Source organism: Schistocerca nitens, chromosome 1 (assembly GCF_023898315.1).
Source record: "Schistocerca nitens isolate TAMUIC-IGC-003100 chromosome 1, iqSchNite1.1, whole genome shotgun sequence".
Lineage (NCBI taxonomy): Eukaryota > Metazoa > Arthropoda > Insecta > Orthoptera > Acrididae > Schistocerca > Schistocerca nitens.
In genome coordinates this window covers 346,308,063-346,331,742 of record NC_064614.1, presented here as the reverse complement: position 1 = coordinate 346,331,742, position 23,680 = coordinate 346,308,063, and the positions used below count along the sequence as shown (strand labels likewise).

At 39.0% G+C, this 23,680-nt stretch overlaps 1 protein-coding gene across 2 annotated transcripts in view; it reads right to left on the bottom strand.

The window, feature by feature from the left end:
- LOC126248684 (ATP-binding cassette sub-family C member 5-like) overlaps nucleotides 1-23,680 on the bottom strand; it is a 288,000-nt gene that overhangs the window by 54,192 nt on the left and 210,128 nt on the right. For both annotated transcript variants that reach the window (XM_049949958.1, XM_049949966.1), the window contains one exon: nucleotides 1,369-1,555. In XM_049949958.1, coding sequence (XP_049805915.1) covers nucleotides 1,369-1,555 — 187 coding nt within the window. The remainder of the gene's footprint in view (nucleotides 1-1,368; nucleotides 1,556-23,680) is intronic.

Genomic DNA, 23,680 nt, shown 5'->3' with positions numbered 1-23,680 from the left:
TATTTTCTGCTGAGCTACAAAGTCCCATGCTAACATTAATGTTTAGTGATACATACAATGGTTGCCTAGAATCTGTTGCCTTATCAAAATGTGGAAGACTTGCAAGCAGTTCTTTCCTGACAGAGCTTAAACTGAAATACTCTGGGCCTCTTCCTATTAAAGGAGAAAAGCTAAGATACATTCTCTCTAGCTTAAAATGGATACCTCCTGTATACCATGATTGGCACAATTCATTCCAGGCAGAAAGAGGTACTGTGCTTCAGCAAAAAGAAGACACAGAAGAAAGACAGACAATCATGTACTTAGAAAACAATGGTTTAAGTAAAATAATAATGTTAAGTAAATGCACTTAGAATAAAATGTTTTCACATAAAAAATGTTAAGTAAGTGTGTTGCGACTACAATGTTTTGAGTAAATAATGTTAAATATGTCTTCCTGAAATTTAGGATCCCCCCCACCCTGAGTTGATATTACATACTAAACTGCTGACATTGTGCAATTCAGAAATGCTGTACCTGAAGAAAAGAGAGAGAGAGAGAGAGAGAGATTTTGTGTGTACTTCAGTTATCTGATTTACGATATTTCATTAAAATATTTGTGGTGCGTTTTCTCAGAACTACTGATTTGTCCCTTACCATTTTTTACTGCCGAGCCCTTCAATTAGTGTCTATACACTTTTTGATGTTACACGAACGAAACATGAAAATAGCAAAATGAAAGCTAAACTAATGAAACCTATTTTGAACTGTTAATTCACACGAGATAATCATGGAACACTAACATGATTCAGCTGTGATACCATTTCAAAGACGAGTGGAGCAGCTATCACTACTTTACAGGTGTTAAAGAGTGTCTGAAATTCCTAACCTTAACATGGCCCCTTGGCTCAAACTTGCCATTCTATGTCCAACAACTAGTAAGTTATTTCCAGTTTTATATTGCAGATCCCTTACATGAGTAGTTGTAACCAACGGTGTGAAAAGAACACAGTTTAAATCATCTACCAAAAACCTGGCAGCAGTAGGGCCTATCAGTATCACTCACTTCCAACAACAGAATTCTATAAAATATTCCGCATTCCAACATAGTGGTCTAAAACCAAAATAAGCTACTTCATGGCAACCATATATGTAAAGTACATTGTAAGTCACCATTTTAATACTGTGGGTAAAATAAGGCAGTTTTGTGTCACTATATTGTCTTCTGTATGTTAAGAAACTTAAAATATTTTACTTACAGTGTATAATAGCCATTTGATTCATATTATTTCTTTAATGACTAGTCTTCCAATCAATAATGAATATTCATTGTCCCATTCTAAAGTATATTTTAACATCATCATACAGTAATCAACTTAAAGAACTTACTGCAAACACACATGACAATGCTAATCCACACTGAGCTGAAGTCACAGTGTCACGCAGAAGAATAACAGACAATCCCGTAAGTGTGACTATAACCACAGCTATCATGTCCATACGAAATGTGAACCAGCGAACAGAGGACCGAAATATAAGATCAGAAGCTAATGTACGATTTAACTTCAGGCAGAATCTGAAACAAAGACAACAAACATGGAAATATTACTGCTGAAAACAATTAAATAATAAACTACTTAATAAATTTTAGATTTAGCTAATGAGGTAAGGACAGTCACTAGCAAAGTTGGAGTGGTCTCTGACCAGTCAAAAAAATTCTCTCGAATTGTGGGAACTGTAGCCTATATCACACATTTCAGAACTGCCATCGCCCTTCTCTACTATAGCAGGTACAATCTTTGCCTGGTCTACAATGCTCACTTTATTTGTTTTATCCCGTCTACGTCACAATTTATGACTTTGGTAGAAGATGACAAATATGACAATTTGGATTTTTTAGCATCATCTGTCATTCTATCCCTTTCTAGATCTCCAATTTTCTCTTTCGATCCCTTTTGTGCTATCTACCAGTTTCCCCCCATAAATACTGTGTTATGTAACCTGCAAAAATAATTTTTTATGTCTCTTACATTTTCATATTATTTTCTGTTTCTTCTCACACTGTATATAGTTCTCCATCATCATACACACTCTTCCAAAACTTATGGAATACATTTTTACCCACAAAACTTGCTTATGAAATATCATCACCTGAAAGGCACCAGCCACGAAAATGCCTATCTATGGGTACAGTCAGTAAGATACAAGAATCTCTTGATCTTTCCAAGTTTGCCCCCAACAGAAGTATTTCATCTGCCTCTTTTCATATTAATTTGGTCATAACAAGGGACACCACTTGTTCAGATGCCTCTCCATAGTTGTACCCTTAAAGAGTTATCGTCTATTTTTCATGTCTTATTTTCAAGGTAAAGAGACCCCATAGCAACCAAGGTATGCTACATGCTGCCATTTTCTTATTTATCTGGAAAATAAGCAAATGAAACCATTACGGGTACTTCTCATTGTTAGTGCTGAGGCATTCAATGAACATGTATCTACAGCATCAACATATCTAACCTATGTCTCAAATCACTTTACTCTAATAAATATACTAACTACGTACTGGAGAAACAACAGATCTGTGTCAATCATGATCCCACTAGTCAGCAGATAAGTTCCAATTGCAGCACAAGTTATTTTCCAAATATAGTAGAAGCCCAATATACTGCCGCCCCACATAATGTAGATTCATATAACAAAGTATAAAGTATGTCACCCAAAATAAATATCTTTTACAGATGTGTTTTGCACTCTCAGTAAATTTTAGAAACTGGAAAAAATCTTATTACAGTCTGCATGTAGCTTTTCTGCTGTTTAATTTACTGCTACAACCTTCAAGCTTTCTAAACAATAACCAAAATAGATGAATAATTAAATTCTGTCTTTGGTTTGTCTCATCAACATATCAGGATTGTTGCTGCACAGAATCTTTGAATACACATCTCACATTGTGATGCAATCAACAAAGTGACTATGCAACATGCTTGGCAACAATCAAAATGGTCACAACCATCATTGTTGTTGTTGTTGTTGTTGTTGTGGTCTTCAGTCCTGAGACTGGTTTGATGCAGCTCTCCATGCTACTCTATCCTGTGCAAGCTGCTACATCTCCCAGTACCTACTGAAACCTACATGCTTCTGTATCTGTTTAGTGTATTCTTCTCTTGGTCTCCCTCTACGATTTTTACCCTCCACGCTGCCCTCCAGTACTAAACTGGTGATCCCTTGATGCCTCAGAACATGTCCTACCATCCGATCCCATCTTCTAGTCAAGTTGTGCCACAAACTCCTCTTCTCCCCAATTCTATACAATACCTCCTCATTAGTTATGTGATCTACCCATCTAATCTTCAGCATTCTTCTGTAGCATCACATTTCGGAATCTTCTATTCTCTTCTTGTCTAAACTATTTATTGTCCACGTTTCACTTCCATATATGGCTACACTCCATACAAATACTTTCATGTATAGACCCTCTATATACTCCTTCCACCTTTCTGCTTTCCCTTGCTTAGAACTGGGTTTCCATCTGAGCTCTTGATATTCATGCAAGTGGTTCTCTTTTCTCCAAAGGTCTCTTTAATTTTCCTGAAGGCAGTATCAACCTTACCCCTAGTGAAATAAGCCTCTACATCCTTACATTTGTCCTCTAGCCATCCCTGCTTAGCCATTTTGCACTTCCTGTCGATCTCATTTTTGAGACGTTTGTATTCCTTTTTGCCTGCTTCACTTGCTGCATTTTTGTATTTTCTCCTTTCATCAATTAAATTCAGTATCTCTTCTGTTACCCAAGGATTTCTACTAGCCCTCGTCTTTTTACCTACTTGATCCTCTGCTGCCTTCACTATTTGATTCCTCAAAGCTACCCATTCTTCTTCTACTATATTTCTTTCCCCCATTCCTGTCAATTTTTCCCTTATGCTCTTCCTGAAACTCTGTACAGCCTCTGGTTCTTTCAGTTTATCCAGGTCCCATCTCCATCATGTGGATCATAAATTATCACTGTCTAGATTTCTGTGTTCTTATTATGCCAAAGAAACATAAAGTATATTCTGTGACTGATAAACTAAAAATTATTAATCAAGTGAAGAATGGGAAAACTAAACCTAGTACATCAAGTGAGTGTGGTGTAACTGAAGAAACAATCTGGGGGTGGGTGAAAGAAGAGAATAAACTAAGATGCTTTATGAACACAGTTGAAAGTTGTGTGGGAATGGGCAGGAAAGAGACTAAACTAGGAAAAGACAGTGCACTTGATGAATGCCTTTATATGTGGTTATAAAGAGCAATGAAGGTGGGCCACTTTCTGGGCCAATTATTAAAACTCAAGCTGAAAATTTTAACTCTAATTTACATGGCATAGCTTCCAACGGACGATTTTCAAGATGGAAATGTTGCCATGGAATTCGCCAAATGACCACTGAAAGAGTAGTAAGGTCTTGTGACAGTGAATCGCTTCACTGTTTCAAAATTCTACACTAAGTAATGGCAGATAAAAATTGAAATTATTATCTAGCGTACAATTGTAATGAAATGGCACTGTATTATCCATTGTTTCCAACCAGAACTCTCGATAATAATAATAATAATAATAATAACAGGAAATAAGATGGGTCTGAAAATAAATGAAGAGAGACTAACTCTCCTCTTTATAACGAACAAATTGGGTAGCCATACGTTGAAACCTCTTTTAGAAAGCATTCTGTTATTTGGAGTCAGCAGCGATTGGTATAAAATGCTAAAAATCAAATAAAAACAGCCTTGATCATGTTTTCATATTTTTATTATTAGCAAACAGTTTCAGCCCTTTCCTCAGACCATCTTCAGGCATTTACCCACCACCAGCAGCCATCAGCATTACCGTTCACTTACATGCATTTGTAGAATGCTTGGATAACATGTTACATTTTCACGAACTGGTTTCAAGAAGAGTTTGTTCCATCAGTAAGAAAGAGAAGAGAGATGAAGGTCTACAACTCCTTGATCGTTGCCTAGTTCATCCAACTGCTGATGTGCTGCAATCAGAAGATAGAAAAATGAAAACTCTGTTTTTGCAAAAAAAAAAAAAAACAAGATGGCATTAATTCAACCAGTAGGTTGGGGCATCATATGAGCATTTAAGGCCCATTATGACCATGAACTGCTCACTTCAATAGTAAATTCAGATGAGGAGACAGAAATGTTATTGAAATTTATAAATCTTAAGAGCGTTGCATTTTCAGTAAGCCTGGCATGGTTAAGCATCAGCCCAGTCACTATTAGGAATTGCTGGAAAAGTGTTCCATCAAAGAAAATGCAACAGATGAATGCTGTAGTGACATAGATTAGAGCAGCAGTGACATTCTGTCTGCATGTGATGTTCTACATTGTAATATTGAACTTGAAGACTTGAACCACTAGGTAGATGTCATCAACGAAGAACCAGTTTTGAGGATCATAGAAGACAAGGGCATTAGTGATGCTGTTCGCAATGAGAGTAGCAAAGCAGTAGAGGACTGGGATGATGGAGCTGGAAAAAAAAGTACAGACGATGTTCCCCGTACACATGAAGTATATGATAATATAAATAAAGTGACTACATGAAAGGAGTGACAAAGTGAACAAAATAAATTGAGTTATAACACTAAGCATATAACAACACAAATAGAAAATCTGTGTGAAATGACTTACCAAAGAAACCTGTCTGACTTCTTTAAAGCAGTAGAATATTAACGCCTGTAACTGCCAGGCAGTGTCACAAATTATCATACTGTAGTTGATAGTGTGCTTTATATACCATACTGAAAGTCGTGTCACTTTTGGGTTGACATCTAAGTGAAGTTTGTCCAATTACTGACCCCTATTTGGTTAAGTATCTGAAATGTTTTACTTGTAATGTTCTTTAAATGTAAACACAGTGTGTATAATACTGCATTACGTGTTCTTCCTAAATTTCCATATATCGGGCTTCTACTATATATGATCTATTCATTGCTGAACATTACAACATTTAGGGAGCAGACATAAAAGGGATACAACATGAACCAGTATGACCCACCCCTCTCCCCCCTCCTTCTCTTTTCCCAGTATTTCCTCTGGATCTATGTTCAGGCACCACCAGCTTTTTCTTTGGCTTTGAAATGCTGATGATACCTGTAATATCTGGATATATGATGATGGTAAATGATTAATTTCTTGAAATATATGAATTTATTATCTTACATAAGATTCAGCTGGTTCTTTTCAGAGTTTCCAATCCCAATCACAAATATTAAGACATGTGTCAGCAAATACCAGTTTCACACTATGTTAAGCTCACAAAAAAACAATAACATGTGCACAATGCCCTAGCTCTCTGAAAGTTTTCACAGCTCTTGGATTCATAGCTGAAGTATACTTACTCCATACTAACACAAAGTTATTTACACACAGAGTACTTTGCTATAGAGTATGGCCTGTAACACAATGGCAGCTGCTGTAGAGTGAAAGGTAACTTGGAAGATCCCATCATTTTTAATCTCAGTTCAACTAATTACTACTGTTATCTATCTTTTTTGCAGCCAACTCTTCTTCCATACATAGCTCTTTCTACCATCTTACATTCCTTCATTTACATTTTGTTCTTCTTCTATACACCTGGGAAGAAATCTAAAAAAGTATAATCGGCCTATAAAGAAATCTTCTCACAAAATTCTTGTTCAGTCCATTCCTGAATACTGTCGACCTATCTAGACTTCTTGCGAAACAAGGACACACTTCATTGGTCTGCATTTCATAGTAAGTTAGACATATTACTACATAATGTGCAGTTACACTGTTAAATTAGTACAACACCATATCAAACTTATAAAAGAGGATGGTTACGAGAAAACAGAGTTTCAAGTAAGTCAGTAGAGCTATTAATAATAAAAGGAAGACAAACTATTAGATATGACTGCTAGCTATAGCACTGATGATCAGAATTCAATGGTGAAAAGACTGATATTCATTTTCGCTTTCAACCAAAAGGCCTTCTTCCAGAATGGAAACAAGCACACACACACACACACACACACACACACACACACACACACACACACACACACACACCATTGGCAATTAAATACGCACATTTTGTACAAACCATTAGCCAAACACTGTTGAATTTTTTGCACAAGACGCGATTTGGCTTCACATATTCAGTTATCACAGAGGTTGGTTGGTTGTTTTTGGGGAGAGGAGACCAGATAGCGAGGTCATTGGTCTCATCGGATTAGGGATGGAAGGGGAAGGAAGTCGGCCGTGCCCTTTCAAAGGAACCATCCCGGCATTTGCCTGGAGTGATTCAGGGAAATCAAGGAAAACCTAAATCAGGATGGCCGGACGCAGGATTGAACAGTCGTCCTCCCGAATTCAGAGATTGGTCTCCACTAGCTAAACTTCATATGACACAGTGTAAAACTGAACTTTTTGATGGCAGAAAATGATCGTTGCAACTGGTTCTATACAACAACAAAATTTCAAGCCTTTCCATAGCACAGTGGCAACATCGCAGTCTACAGTGTGAAAGTATGCAGGTTTGAAGGTAATAACAATGTTTTTTTTTATTTTTTTCATTTTTAAATCTTTACTGAAATGACTGATAATTATTATTTTCAATCAACTAGTTTCAATTTATTTACTTTTTATTTTTTTAATATTTTGTTGCACCACTTTCATCATTATATTGACTTTTTTATTTGCTCTAATTTTTCTTCCTATCATTCTCCTTTCTTTTGAAATCTGCTTGTGTTGCCTATAACCTGTAAATGAGTTCCAACAAGGACTGCTCACTGGTCAGTATCACATCAGCTCACATAGCAAAAGCAAGTAGTTACAGTTCGCTTTTAGCACTGAACCTGAATCTTTTTTTCGGTGTTGAGTTTCCTTGAACAGGTCAGCTTTATAAGCCATAAGCAAAGCGAGCATGATTATTAGTTCTGCCACAGGTTTCTGACCAACATTCGTATTGCACATCAAGAGCAGGTGGTTAGGTTAGGATACAAGTGTAAATTCAGGGCTACAAAACGCATTGTCCACTGCGGTTCAGTCAATGGTCATTTAAAATCAGATGTGGACAGGGCATCTTGGGATCCTGCCATACCTGATGGAAGCAGCTTCCAACACTCTGCATTGCACGAATGGCATTTCAGCAATCACGAAGTAACACCCACTGTGTTTGTATGTCGACTTTAACAGAGTGGTTGCCGATGTGGCAACATTGTAGTGCCAAGTGACAGACATTAACTATCAAGTAGTTTTAAACGGACTATAGGATATATTGCTGAGAGAGTTCTCGTCTGTTCAGTTCAGAAAATCTGATGTTTGTAGGAAAGATCCACATGGTGCAGGTTGTGAATCAGTCTGAAGAGAAACATATTGTGTTGGGAAGAATATTCAGCAACTGGATGATCCAACTGTCTCTTGGCCACATTTTGCGGTGACCATTCATGCAGAAAGACAGCTTGAATGTCATCATGTTCACATAGAATGCAACATAGTATTGCAGCTTTGTTTATAGATCACAACTGCTTTTATAGGTAGCTCTGCCTTTGATGGGCCTGGGACCAGACTGGAGTAGATGGTGGTGGTGGTTGTGGTGGTGGTAGCAGGATGTATGGGACAGGTCTTGCATCTAGGTCTATTGTAGAGATATGAGCTGCAAGGCAAGGGGTTGGGGCAGGGATGGATTCCTCTCCAATATACGAAAGGTCTCACTGAGGCCTTCACACACTGAAATTACCTACCCAATACTGTACAGAAACAGATTACTATGCTTTGCTTCTCCACTCACTACCACATCCCACATAATGATCGTTAGACCACGAAGAAGCGCTTTCATCATCACTCAGTACCACCCAAGATTACATATGTGCAACAGGTAGCCCTGCATTTGATGGGATAGGAGACACTTGTGGTGAGAATGGAGTAGGTGGTGGTGGTGGTGGTGGTGGTGGTGGTATGACACAGGTCTTGCATCTAGGACTATGGCTGGGATATGATCCATAAGGCAAGGGGTTGGGGGCAAGAGTGGAGTAGGGATGGACAAGGATATTGTGTAGGTTTGGTGGGCGGCGGAATACCACTGTGGGAGGAGGGGGAAGGATAGTGAGTAGAATATTCCTCATTTCAGGGCACAACAAAAGGTAGCCAAAACTGTGGTGGAGAATATGATTCAGTTGCTTCAATCTTGGGTGGTACTGAGTGACGGTGAAGATCACCTGCATATGTATCTTAACTTCTATCAAAATTTGATATTGTGTTTACCCCATACACCTGTCATATATTGAATTCATGGCAAATTTAACCAATGATAACATTTTGTAGAGTCCTCCATATTATGCCTAGCAATGACTATAGCCAAAGTAGAATTGATCCTCTCCATCTGCCTAGTGCCACTAGGGAGTCCTATCATCATAAAAACAAGGTTACCATTCCTTTTCTGACTGGAAAATTGGGGCCTTTCTAGGGCCTGTGACACATCCATAAAAAATTTAAAAAATAAAGTAAAATTAAATAAAATGAAAAGCTGCAACCAATTAAAAGGCATTATGGGCCACTTTAAAATACGTATTTTTTAAGTAGATTTTACATTATATGCACACTATATCACTATCTACATGCACTTTAATTATAATTATATATTCTAATTTAGATTCATATCTTGAGCTTCCTCCAGTTCATTAATAACATCTTCTAATCTCCTCTTTTTGGTTTTAAATCCTTATATTTCATCTACCAACGCTTTTCTTTTAGGACCTTGCATTTCAGTTCGTCTCGATTTTTTCTTTTCTTCAAGATGTGTTGTATATTTTTGCCTGGCTTTAGCAGCAGATAAACGAAGTTCTTTACTCACTTCAAAATTAGCTGGGCCCCATTAAGTTTTAGGTGATCAGTCATTACTCTTTGGGCAATAAATGTCTCCTTTCCATATTCTCCACTTCTATTGAGTTGTTTGATGAGAAACCTTTTTCAAAATCTGCTTGACCATGAGATACTATCAATAACTTTTTGATGACAATGTACACATTTGAAAAAACTGGAGTGAAGAACTGACTTAAAAAAGAATCAAGTCTTTCATCCTAAGTATTGAAAACTTTGAAAGACATCATATTTAGATGATACTTACTGAATTAGAAATTTATTATAGTCTAGCACAGGGGCGGGCAAACGTTGCACGCGGCTCATGAGCACACAGCGCTGCACGTGTGCTGCTCGCGTGCAATCGTCGAACGGGACAGTGCCGACAGCCTACAGGTTGCGGCAGTGTAGTACCACGCTAAGCTGCGGACGTTGAAGCGAAGCGACCACTACGTAGTGAACGCTGTATTTCAATAAGCGGAAAATGCAGAGTGAATCGAGGAAAGGGAGAATTGGAGATTTGCTATCTTTTAAAAAGGAATGGGAGAATCCTTTTTTCTCTGTGGAAAAACGAGAAAATTGGAAATGTATAATATGTGACAGTATTCTCGCTGGTGAGCGGCAGTTTAATATTGAACGCCATTATAATAAATTTCAGTATGTTGCCATTCTTAGTGCAATAAAAGAGGAATTTCTCAAGCGATTTGGGGATATATCTTACTTATCCCAAGGTTTTGAATAGTTCTCGAGAGAATCTGGTTTCTGTAGATGATATTCATCTCAGTTTGCAAATGGAATTAATAGATCTACAGTGTAATTCTCGTCTGAGAGACAAGTTCCTTTTGGCAAGATGTGTAATAGATTTTTATCACGACTTTCCACAGCAAGAGTTTCCTCGTCTCCATCGTGAAGCCATGAAGATAGTCAATGTTGGGCTCGACATACTTTTGTGAGAGATTTTTTTCTGTTATGAAAATTAGTAAGTCTCGGTTAAGAGCAAACGTCAGTAAAGAAAATTTACGCAACTGTTTGCGTTTGTCTGTATGTAGAAATTTTGTTCCAGGCATTAAACGTATTGTAAACTCCACCTGTGATAATTAAATAAAACATATCGTAGGTAATAGGTACTCTTTCAAACCATGATTACTTTCAAGCACTCCTACTAACCTTATTCCTTCATTTAATAAAGCAGGCCTGGAAACAAAACGCATTACAGAGGAAGAAACGGAGAGACGGTATGGTGGGGAGGGGTGAGAAGCGGGTGGCCAGCTTGCCCCTGTGTGCACGCAGAACACCTGTTAACTGCACACGTGCATGTGCACTGCACACGTGCAGAATTCCTGCCCGCCCCTGGTCTAGCAGTCGCACTTCATACTCAGCTTCTCTAATAACTTTAGCCTTCACAGGTTTTCTTAACACCGATTTCATTTTAGCGTAACAATCAAAGCGATTTAATGCCATTTGTCTTGGATCTAAAGAAGATAAGAATTGGACCATTAATAAGTTAATTGGACATTTTTCTAGCAAGTTTTTAACTGAAGAAACAAAAAATTATGAGCATCAGATTTTAAATTGAAGATATCTTTCTCCAAGACTTTTTCCTCAGAAAGTAAATTTTTTGCTATTAAGTTTCCTAAAAAGCCAAAACTAATTCTATGAAGTTCTGTATGCATAAATTTATCTTCCAAATCAAATTTTGATAGTTTGTTCGCTGAGGTCAGCTTGACTATGCGTTCTCTTTTTATTAGTTTAAAATTTAAAAAAAGGTCAAAAACAAACCTTCTTAGATCCTCAGCAAAAAAGGTAGCATTGGACTACTGCTTTGATACATTTCTAAGAATGGAGTTAACATTCTGGCAACAGATGAGAAAAAATTAAGTTTAACAGTTATCAAATTATATATTTGGTAGCATTTTCTAGCGTCTCATAAAATAGTGAACCAGGTTTGTTGAATTGCTTTTTTTTCCACACAAGTAATAAAATGTTTCACATCCTTCTATATCTCTAACTTCTTTTCTGCTGCCGGAATATTTTCAAGCCACCTATGGCCACAAAATTTACATGGCATTATCTTACTGGTTTAAACTTTTAAAAAATCCTTCCCACATGAGGTAGAAGCCTTGAACAGCCAGTAAATTCCACCCTGCCACTCTATTTCTTTTCTTATAAAAATTATTAATCCCCTGCAGGGCACAGCTATCTAAATTTAGCGCCTTTTATTGAGCTCTTCATTTCAATTTCCTTGAATCATACAGAATAGTTTCCAATTAATAGCTGGACCATCCGATGAAATCTGTATTAACTTTCGTAAGCCTATTTTATTTGTTAGAGCATAAAATACTTTTGTAGCACCCTCGGCAGTACTGTGAGCTAGGAAAGAAGAAGATAGATATTGTATTTCCAATTTATTCTTTACATCATCTCAGTAACAGTGGTGTAAACCCATTTGTTTGGCCTGTAAAGATTTTTTTAATGCTTCATCAAAGCATAGTATGAAACTATCCACATTATCAATTTTACCATGTAGTATGTTCTCCAGTTTGTCTAACGAACCGGTTTCAGGCTCTGTCTCCAGCTGATACTGATCTTCAGCCGGACATGGCTGCTTGTCCTTTTCCAGAGGTTGCCCCTCAGTCTGCAAGATCTGGGTGGTCGCAGACAGTGGGCTTACTGGTAGTTGGGAGCTCCAACGTCAGGCACGTAATGGGGCCCCTTAGGGATATGGCGGCAGGGGAGGGGAAGAAAACCAATGTGCACTCCGTGTGCATACCGGGGGGAGTCATTTCAGATGTGGAAATGGTCCTTCTGGATGCCATGAAGGGTACAGGGTGCACCCATCTGCAGGTGGTCACTCATGGTTGCTCATGTCAGCACCAATGATGTGTGTCGCTATGGATCAGAGGAAATCCTCTCTGGCTTCCGGCAGCTATCTGATTTGGCGAAGTCTGCCAGTCTCGCTAGCGAGATGAAAGCAGAGCTCACCACCTGCAGCATCGTCGACAGGACTGACTGCGGACCTTTGGTACAGAGCCGAGTGGAGGGTCTGAATCAGAGGCTGAGACCGTTCTGCGACCATGTGGGCTGCAGATTCCTTGACTTGCACCATAGGGTGGTGGGGTTTTGGGTTCTGCTGGATAGGTCAGGAGTCCACTACACATGGGAGGTGGCTACACGGGTAGCAGGGGTTATGTGGCGTGGACTGGGTCGTTTTTCAGGTTAGATGGCCTCGGGCAAGTACAGAAAGGGCAACAGCCTAGCCTCTAAGGGTGTGGGGCAAAGTCAGGACATGCGGGGACCAAGTAGCAATCGGTATTGTAAATGTAAACGGTCGAAGCTGCGTTGGTAAAGTACCGGAACTTCAAGCACTGATAGAAAGCACCGAAGCTGAAATCGTTATAGGTATGGAAAGCTGGCTGAAGCCAGAGATAAATTCTGCCGAAATTTTTGCAAAGGCACAGACGGTGTTTAGAAAGGATAGATTGCATGCAACCGGTGGTGGCGTGTTTGTCGCTGTTAATAGTAGTTTATCCTGTAGTGAAGTAGAAGTGGATAGTTCCTGTGAATTATTATGGGTGGAGGCTATACTCAACTACCGACTAGGTTAATAATTGGCTCCTTTAGCCGACCTCCCTACTCAGCAGCATTAGTGGCAGAACAACTGAGAGAAAATCTGGAATACATTCCACATACTCAGCATGTTATTGTCTTAGGTCGAGATTTCAATTTACCAGATATAGACTGGGACACTCAGATGTTTAGAACGGGTGGTTGGGACAGACCATCGAGTGACATTATACTGAGTGCCCTATCCAAAAATTACCTTGAGCAATTAAACAGAGAACCGACTTGTGGAGATAACATCTTGGACCTACTGATAACAAACTGACCCAAACTTTTCTACTCTGTAAGCGCAGAACAGAGAATCAGTGATCATAAGGTCGTTGCAGCATCCCTGAATATGGAAGTAAATAGGAATATAAAAAAAGGGAGGAAGGTTTATCTATTTAGCAAGAGTAATAGGAGGCAGATTTCTGACTACCTAACAGATCAAAACGAAAATTTCTGTTCCAACACTGACAATGTTGAATGTTTATGGAAAAAGTTCAAGGAAATCATAAAATGCGTTTTAGACAGGTACGTGGCGAGCAAAACTGAAGGACGGGAAAAACCCACCGTGGTTCAACAACAAAGTTAGGAAACTACTGCAAAAGCAAAGAGAGCTTCACTGCAAATTTAAATGCAGCCAAAACCTCTCAGACAAACAGAAGCTAAACGATGTCAAAGTTAGCATAAGGAGGGCTATGCGTGAAGCGTTCAGTGAATTTGAAAGTAAAATTCTATGTACCGACTTGACAGAGAATCCTAGGAAGTTCTGGTCTTACATTAAATCAGTAAGTGGATCGAAACAGCATGATGATAATGACATTGAAACAGAGGATGACACACGTAAAGTTGAAAAACTAAACACCTTCTTCCAAAGCTGTTTCACAGAGGAAGACCGCACTGCAGTTCTATCTCTAAATCCTCGCACAAACAAAAAAATGGCTGACATCGAAATAAGTGTCCAAGGAATAGAAAACAACTGAAATCACTCAACAGAGGAAAGTCCACTGGACCTGACGGGATACCAATTCGATTCTACAAGAGTACGCGAAAGAACTTGCCCCCCTTCTAACAGCCGTGTACTGCAAGTCTCTAGAGGAACGGAAGGTTCCAAATGATTGGAAAAAGAGCACAGGTAGTTCCAGTTTTCAAGAAGGGTCGTCGAGCAGACACGCAAAACTATAGGCCTGTATCTCTGACATCGATCTGTTGTAGAATTTTAGAACATGTTTTTTGCTCACTTATCATGTCATTTCTGGAAACCCAGAATCTACTCTGTAGGAATCAACATGGATTCCGGAAAAGGCGATCGTGTGAGACCCAACTCGCTTTATTTGTTCATGAGACCCAGAAACTATAAGATACAGGCTCACAGGTAGATGCCATTTTCCCTGACTTCTGGAAGGCGTTCGAATCAGTCCCGCACTGTTGCCTGATAAACAAACTAAGAGCCAACGGAATATTAGACCAGCTGTGTGGCTGGATTGAAGAGTTTTTAGCAAACAGAACACAACATGTTGTTGTCAATGGAGAGACATCTAAAGACGTTAAAGTAACCTCTGGCGTGCCAAAGGGGAGTGTTATGGGACCATTGCTTTTCACAATATATATAAATGACCTAGTAGATAGTGTCAGAAGTTCCATGCAGCTTTTCGCGGATGACGCTGTAGTATACAGAGAAGTTGCAGCATTAGAAATTTGCAGCAAAATGCAGGAAGATCTGCAGCAGATAGGCACTTGGTGCAGGGAGTGGCAACTGACCCTTAACATAGACAAATGTAATGTATTGCAAATACATAGAAAGAAGGATCCTTTATTGTATGATTATATGATAGGGGAACAAACACTCGTAACAGTTACTTCTGTAAAATATCTGGGAGTATGCGTACGGAAATATTTGAAGTGGAATGATCATATAAAATTAATTGTTGGTTAGGCGGGTGCCAGGTTGAGATCCATTGGGAGAGTCCTTAGAAAATGTAGTCCATCAACAAAGGAGGTGGCTTACAAAACACTTGTTCGACCTATACTTGAGTATTGCTAATCAGTGTGGGATCCATACCAGGTCGGGTTGACGGAGGAGATAGAAAAGATCCAAAGAAGAGCAGCGCGTTTCGTCACAGGGTTATTTGGTAAGCGTGATAGTGTTACGGAGATGTTTAGTGAACTCAAGTGGCAGACTCTTCAAGAGAGGTGCTCTGCATCGCGGTGTAGCTTGCTGTCCAGGTTTCGAGACGGTACGTTTCTCGATGAGGTATCGAATATATTGCTTCCCCCTACTTATGCCGCCCGAGGAGATCACGAATGTAAAATTAGAGAGATTCGAGCGCGCACGGAGGCTTTCCAGCAGTCGTTCTTCCCGCAAACCATACGCGAATGGAACAGGAAAGGGAGGTAATGACAGTGGCACGTAAAGTGCCCCCCGCCGCACACTGTTGTGTGGCTTGAGAAGTATAAATGTAAATGTAGTTGAAATATGGTGCTACTCCAAAGCTGACCAAATGTCTGGAACCATTTGCTGAAAAACATAGTTGGTCCACATGAAAACTGGTTTGCAATGTCACTATCTGGAAACATTTGCTAAAAAACATTACTGATGTGCTTACAAGACTCATAAGAAAAATTATTAGTCACACATTTTATTGCCCATATTATTTTGGCATCTAACACTTAATTTTTAAAAACATGTTGTGATGGAGTAGCCTTTTGTTCTACCACATCATTTATGTTTTTTCTCTTTTTGTTTGGAATCTACAGAATAGGGTGTTTAAGTTCCTTCTTTATTTTTATGGTTAAAAATGATTATAAGTTCACAGCAGCTGTTTTATTGGCTCTCATTAATGTCATCATATGTAATGTAATTTTCACTAGCTGCCATACATATATGCAATTTCATGGAAAGAGAGTTAAATCTGGATACGCGTTTACTATTAAGATCCTTTCTGAAAGATCATACAGTCTGATCATTTCATCAAATTTCTATAGTACAGTACAACTTCTCAGATCCTCAATCAAGCAAACAATCATATACTGCAATTATTATAAAGTCCTCTGTACAATGCTGCTGAATTAATAAATTAGATTTTATACTGTCCTTAAATGATTGCAACATGATTTACGGCCCTCCACAGAACATAAATTTTTACGTTGTAGTTTCCAGTTTCATCTGCTTGGGACGCCATTCACGCATAATGTGAACCAACTGTGTTCTTCTTGGCTCTTGGTTGCTGCTGATCGGCCATACTGTGGGTGCCACTTCAGGGTCAAATGATTTGTGCCCTATTTCACAGCTTTTCTGCCTCAATAACTTGGTATCAAATTTTGCTGTTCAAATGCACCCGATGAATCAAAAGTATTCACGAAACTGCTTGTTGTGAGTAATAATTTTAGGGGTAGAAAGGATTAAGTGTGGCATCAGAATCCTTAACGCATATCCATAAGACAAAGTAATTCTAATGCTGGGGCCACACCTATGTCTATTGTGACGAAGCAATGTGTGCTGAAGCTTCATATATTTTTCTTGCTAAAAAGCTCGCTAATACATTGGTCACATTAGCAGCTTCATAATTTTATCCTGCAATTATCCAAGATGGCCACAATACAATTTCCAGACTTTTTTCAAGTTTCTTTTCTTCTACAAGTGTGCTAACAATTATTTCATACATATATGAATAAAGTACAATAACTCCTTTTCATTTAGTCAGAAAATGTAATCGTCTGAGAACAACACTCTAAATGAGCAACGCTAATCCGTTCACGCAGCAGAATATTTAGCATGCTAAGCCAGTAAGTTATCACCAACAGGGCGAAAGCTGGTACACAGTCCAAAATTCGTGATGATAGGCAATAATGGCTGTTGACATTTGGTTGTATAATATGATTGTGTGAAGCTTTGTAATGATAGATGTGGTGTGGCTCCAAGCATTATAAAGATTTAGAGCAAATAAACCTTACATCTCACCACAAAGTCATGGTTGTTCATAGGATTTGAGCAAAAAGTTGCTCATATACCACAATTAAAACAGTTTCTATGGTATGCCTTAATGTTCAAAATATTTCACTTGCAGTGGCACATGTTGATTAATTGCTAGTTCATTTACATTCTTGTATTTACATTCTTTCATCAATGAGAACAATGACAAACAAAGAAAAATATATTTCTATCTACTATTTCTGTCAGAAAACTGTGGAAAAGGAACTAGCATCTTTCAGAAAGAATACAAATGACCTCTTTGAATGCTCAAATTCTTTTATAAAGGGGTGACTGGTGTGAGGAATGAGTGCTGGAATAAGAATAACCTACACGACCCACAAACTATACAGATTGGTGTTTTAAATGACAACTACGAGAATGATTTCAGTTACTTTCCATTTGTTTTGTTTCTCTTCATTTACTGCAGGAATATTGCCGCTTACGAGCAAATGTAAACAAGCTAGCACCAACCAATCAATATGCCATGCCACGAGTGGGATATCATTACCCACTGTCTGTCGAAGTACCTATGATGTTAATAGTCTCAGACTGAAGTGATATTTCAGAGTGTATCTTTCTAACTCGGAATTATCTGAAGTCCATAGTAGATCATCACTGAGTAATTCCAGATTTGAGAGGTTTTTCTGTGTTAATTATCTTATCACAAGCTTAATTCTGCTTTAAGACATACACCATAATAAAATAAATACGTATGAAAAAATGATGGAAAATGTACTTACTGCTTATATGTAGTTTCAAGGATGATTCTGCCATCTTCCCAAGTGCAAAATCTTTGTTGGACACAGCTCAATTTGCTTTGAATTTATCATCAAATGGTGTAACCCAATTCTTGAACTTCTTTTTTTTAACCAAAGATGATTAAAACACATTTACCCATTATGTGTACTTCAGGGCGGTAACACTGAGCAAACGACTCAACTGGGGGCGTAATCTAATTCTTGAATTCACCTTTTGTTAACTGAAGATGGTAAGTATAAGCATGCGGGGAATGCAAGATTCTGCCATGACATCGCATGGATAGATGGAGATTGAAGGCGCCATGGGCGTTTAAAGTCTATTCTTTCTTGGCTGTAGTTGCCATGGAGGTAAAAACTGAAGGAAGTTGGCACTGTAGATTTACGAAGTAGCCCAAACCATTAGCAGACTACAGTTTAAGATTGCTTCTTGCTCATTATTTCTGTCATGCGCATGAAACAACTGTTTTAAATACTAAAAACATAGTGTCAGGAAGGCATTTTCAAACGTTTTTATGTTCTTGAATGCTTTTTTTTCCTCTAGTAATTTGACACATTTGGCCTCATTAATGTAGCTGGTTTTTTGTTAATATATTGCGAAAGAAAGAAAGGGAAGGAAGTAATGTCAAAAACATGCTTTCGTAATGCATTTAATTCCACTTTTACTCTACTTGTGTCGATAGCAAATGAAGCTGGAGCTCCTGTCTGCTTTTGTTCATTACATTTTAAGCTTCGAACTTGTAGGCCTATGCACAACATTATATGAAACCTTAACTCTAAGGAGTCATTCAGTGAGTGGGCAGTAACAGCAATTTACAGGCGGAATAAAAGGATATCATTTTTTAAACACCTTCCAGCATTGTGGAATGCTATAAATGTGATTAAGAGATTGGTCTCAAATGCTTACTTTTCCAACAGTAGCATATTCACTTCTTTTCCCAGAGTAGTTATTTCCAGTAGCTCTGTCAGTTTTACGGGAATAATCAGACATAGCACAATTGGAATCTACGTCTATTTTGATCATCCTATTGATTTTGCTTTGAATTCAATTTTGAGGTTTTCAAAGTATATAAGCCTACACCACGCTTTTTGATATACCAATAGTTACTTGGTTAGTTATTAGTTAGATTTATGTTCCATGTATCATTTACACGATCAATTGTAATGATCTGGAATGACTCATTATATACTGACATCAATTTTCTTTGTAAATATGCCTTCACACTGACCATTTATTAGTTTTGTCATTTTATGATTAAAGATAGACAGATGTTAGTAATTCCTATCCATCTTCATTTACACATTACAGTAACAGACAATCTTCTGCAGAATAAAAGGAGTTGTCAAAGGGAAACATTTTTAGTATAGATTCAAACTATAAGTACTACAGGCAAGCTTAATGTGGCGTAATGATTGTCTTTTTTTTTTTCCCTTCTTCTGATATTGTAATTATGTCTATCATTGTTCCTGTTGAAATGCAGTGGATTATTTATGACAGTTTTCATGAGGGAACAACTATACTGTGAAACACAAAGACTGCTACTCACATGCTGAGCAGCAGGCAGGCACGACAAAGAGAGTCTTCACATAAGTTTTCAAGCAAAGTCTTCTTCAGAAAGGAAGCAGCACACATACACAATCATACACACCAAAAACACACACACACGACTGCTGTCTCCAGCTGTTCTAGCCAGAATATTTTTTAAATGGAGAGGAAATGTGAACAATGAATCTACATCTACATCTACATCTATACTCCGCGAGCCACCTTACGGTGTGTGGCGAAGGGTACTTATTGTACCACTATCTGATCCCCCCTTCCCTGTTCCATTCACGAATTGTGCGTGGGAAGAACGACTGCTTGTAAGTCTCCGTATTTGCTCTAATTTCTCGGATCTTTTCGTTGTGATAATTACGCGAGATATATGTGGGCGGTAGTAATATGTTGCCCATCTCTTCCTGGAATGTGCTCTCTCGTAATTTCGATAATAAACCTCTCCGTATTGCGTAACGCCTTTCTTGAAGTGTCCGCCACTGGAGCTTGTTCAGCATCTCCGTAACGCTCTCGCGCTGACTAAATGTCCCCATGACGAATCGCGCTGCTTTTAGCTGGATCATGTCTATCTCTTCTATTAATCCAACCTGGTAAGGGTCCCATACTGATGAGCAATACTCAAGAATCGGACGAACAAGCATTTTGTAAGCTACTTCTTTCGTCGATGAGTCACATTTTCTTAGAATTCTTCCTATGAATCTCAACCTGGCGCCTGCTTTTCCCACTATTTGTTTTATGTGATCATTCCACTTCAGATCGCTCCGGATAGTAACTCCTAAGTATTTTACGGTCGTTACCGCTTCCAATGATTTACCACCTATGGCATAATCGTACTGGAATGGATTTCTGCCCCTATGTATGCGCATTATATTACATTTATCTACGTTTAGGGAAAGCTGCCAGCTGTCGCACCACTCATTAATCCTCTGCAGGTCTTCCTGGAGTACGTACGAGTCTTCTGATGTTGCTACTTTCTTGTAGACAACCGTGTCATCTGCAAATAGCCTCACGGAGCTACCGATGTTGTCAACTAAGTCATTTATGTATATTGTAAACAATAAAGGTCCTATCACGCTTCCTTGCGGTACTCCCGAAATTACCTCTACATCTGCAGATTTTGAACCGTTAAGAATGACATGTTGTGTTCTTTCTTCTAGGAAATCCTGAATCCAATCACAAACCTGGTCCGATATTCCGTAAGCTCGTATTTTTTTCACTAAACGTAAGTGCGGAACCGTATCAAATGCCTTCCTGAAGTCCAGGAATACGGCATCAATCTGCTCGCCAGTGTCTACGGCACTGTGAATTTCTTGGGCAAATAGGGCGAGCTGAGTTTCACATGATCTCTGTTTGCGGAATCCATGTTGGTTATGATGAAGGAGATTTGTATTATCTAAGAACGTCATAATACGAGAACACAAAACATGTTCCATTATTCTACAACAGATTGACGTAAGCGAAATAGGCCTATAATTATTCGCATCTGATTTATGACCCTTCTTGAAAATGGGAACGACCTGCGCTTTCTTCCAGTCGCTAGGTACTTTACGTTCTTCCAGAGATCTACGATAAATTGCTGATAGAAAGGGGGCAAGTTCTTTAGCATTTTTTTATGAAACAACTATGTCTCCAGACATTCAAAGCACCCATTACGATCAAAACTGGGCACAGGCATGTCAGAGTGACGTCACAGGGAAATATCACTGTGGTGAACCTTATGCTTTGGGATACTTAAAGACAGTGGATGTCAGCTTCAAGTTTATGACGTAATGACAACTCCCGTCTTTTCTTACAACCATGGTAGTTGTGTATAATCTGCAGCACCTGTAACATACTTTGTGGCAACTACTGCCAATAGGATTAGGCAGTTATCCTCGAGATGTCTTCGATCTCCTATGCAAGGGATACCAGGGCGAGTCTTGCGTAGCTACCCAATACTCCTCACTGTTGACCGCAAAGATGATTAGAAGCACATTTGCCCATTATGGAATTATTTCATTTTCACTAAAGGACAGCAGCACACAACTAAATTCGTGTAAAAGAACTAAAAAAGCACTAGCCCACAGGGTGCTGGAAAAAGGACTGAATGAAATGGCAGTGCACGATTGTTATTCATGTAATGTCGGTTTGTTGACTTTTGAGTCATCTGTCCTCTTTTCCCAGTTGTTGCCATTTGCCAAACTCAGCAATCTAACAGTAGTGGATGTTTGGGATTGTTGAATTACAACAGCCTCAATTTAACTTCACATGTTCTGTCGTAAAAAAAGTCCAATACTGCATCTGACGGTCACCGTCTATTTAATGTGCGTGTGAACCCTTGTTGCAACTGTGAGTACAACATATCATAGCTCCTGTATGGTACCAGGTGCATGCATCCGTAAGTTGCTAGCACTGGCCAATTCACCGCAACTGTCCGTATATCCCCTTACCCCGCATGGTATCCACGTGCTTCTCTCTGTAGCCAAATTGTATATTGGTTGCGACCTTTTGCTTTCTTTCCTGGCTGTTGTCACATACACGAACAATTATTTCCACTAGCATACTGAAAGAAAAAGTAATGAAAGTTTTTTTAAGGCTTTTATACCATTTTAGGGCCTTAAACTTTAAAATATGGTCTTTTTAGGGGTCCCTACGAAGGATTTTGAAAATTATGGCCTTGGGCCTTTTCAAGGTGCATGGGGACCCCGTAAAATGAGTTCAATTCCTTATGCCCAGCAGTACTTCTCGAATTCTAGAGAAAAAGACCAAGTCTCTGTCAGTATTTGCTTGGATTGGGTTACCAAAATTAGTTTTCTGTAATTCCATCTTCCCCCCCATGAACCATGGACCTTGCCGTCGGTGGGGAGGCTTGCGTGCCTCAGCGATACAGATGGCCGTACCGTAGGTGCAACCACAACGGAGGGGTATCTGTTGAGAGGCCAGACAAACATGTGGTTCCTGAAGAGGGGCAGCAGCCTTTTCAGTAGTTGCAAGGGCAACAGTCTGGATGATTGACTGATCTGGCCTTGTAACATTAACCAAAACGGCCTTGCTGTGCTGGTACTGCGAACGGCTGAAAGCAAGGGGAAACTACGGCCGTAATTTTTCCCGAGGGCATGCAGCTTTACTGTATGATTAAATGATGATGGTGTCCTCTTGGGTAAAATATTCCGGAGGTAAAATAGTCCCCCGTTCGGATCTCCGGGCGGGGACTACTCAAGGGGACGTCATTATCAGGAGAAAGAAAACTGGCGTTCTACGGATCGGAGCGTGGAATGTCAGATCCCTTAATCGGGCAGGTAGGTTAGAAAATTTAAAAAGGGAAATGGATAGGTTAAAGTTAGATATAGTGGGAATTAGTGAAGTTCGGTGGCAGGAGGAACAAGACTTTTGGTCAGGTGAATACAGGGTTATAAATACAAAATCAAATAGGGGTAATGCAGGAGTAGGTTTCATAATGAATAAAAAAATAGGAGTGCGGGTTACCTACTACAAGCAGCATAGTGAACACATTATTGTGGCCAAGATAGACACAAAGCCCATGCCTACTACAGTAGTACAAGTTTATATGCCAACTAGCTCTGCAGATGATGAAGAAATTGAAGAAATGTATGACGAGATAAAAGAAATTATTCAGGTAGTGAAGGGAGACGAAAATTTAATAGTCATGGGTGACTGGAATTCGTCAGTAGGAAAAGGGAGAGAAGGAAACATAGTAGGTGAATATGGATTGGGAGGAAGAAATGGAAGAAGAAGCCGTCTTGTAGAATTTTGCACACAGCATAACTTAATCATAGCTAACACTTGGTTCAAGAATCATAAAAGAAGGTTGTATACCTGGAAGAATCCTGGAGATACTAAAAGGTATCAGATAGATTATATAATGGTAAGACAGAGATTTAGGAACCAGGTTTTAAATTGTAAGACATTTCCAGGGGCAGATGTGGATTCTGACCACAATCTATTGGTTATGAACTG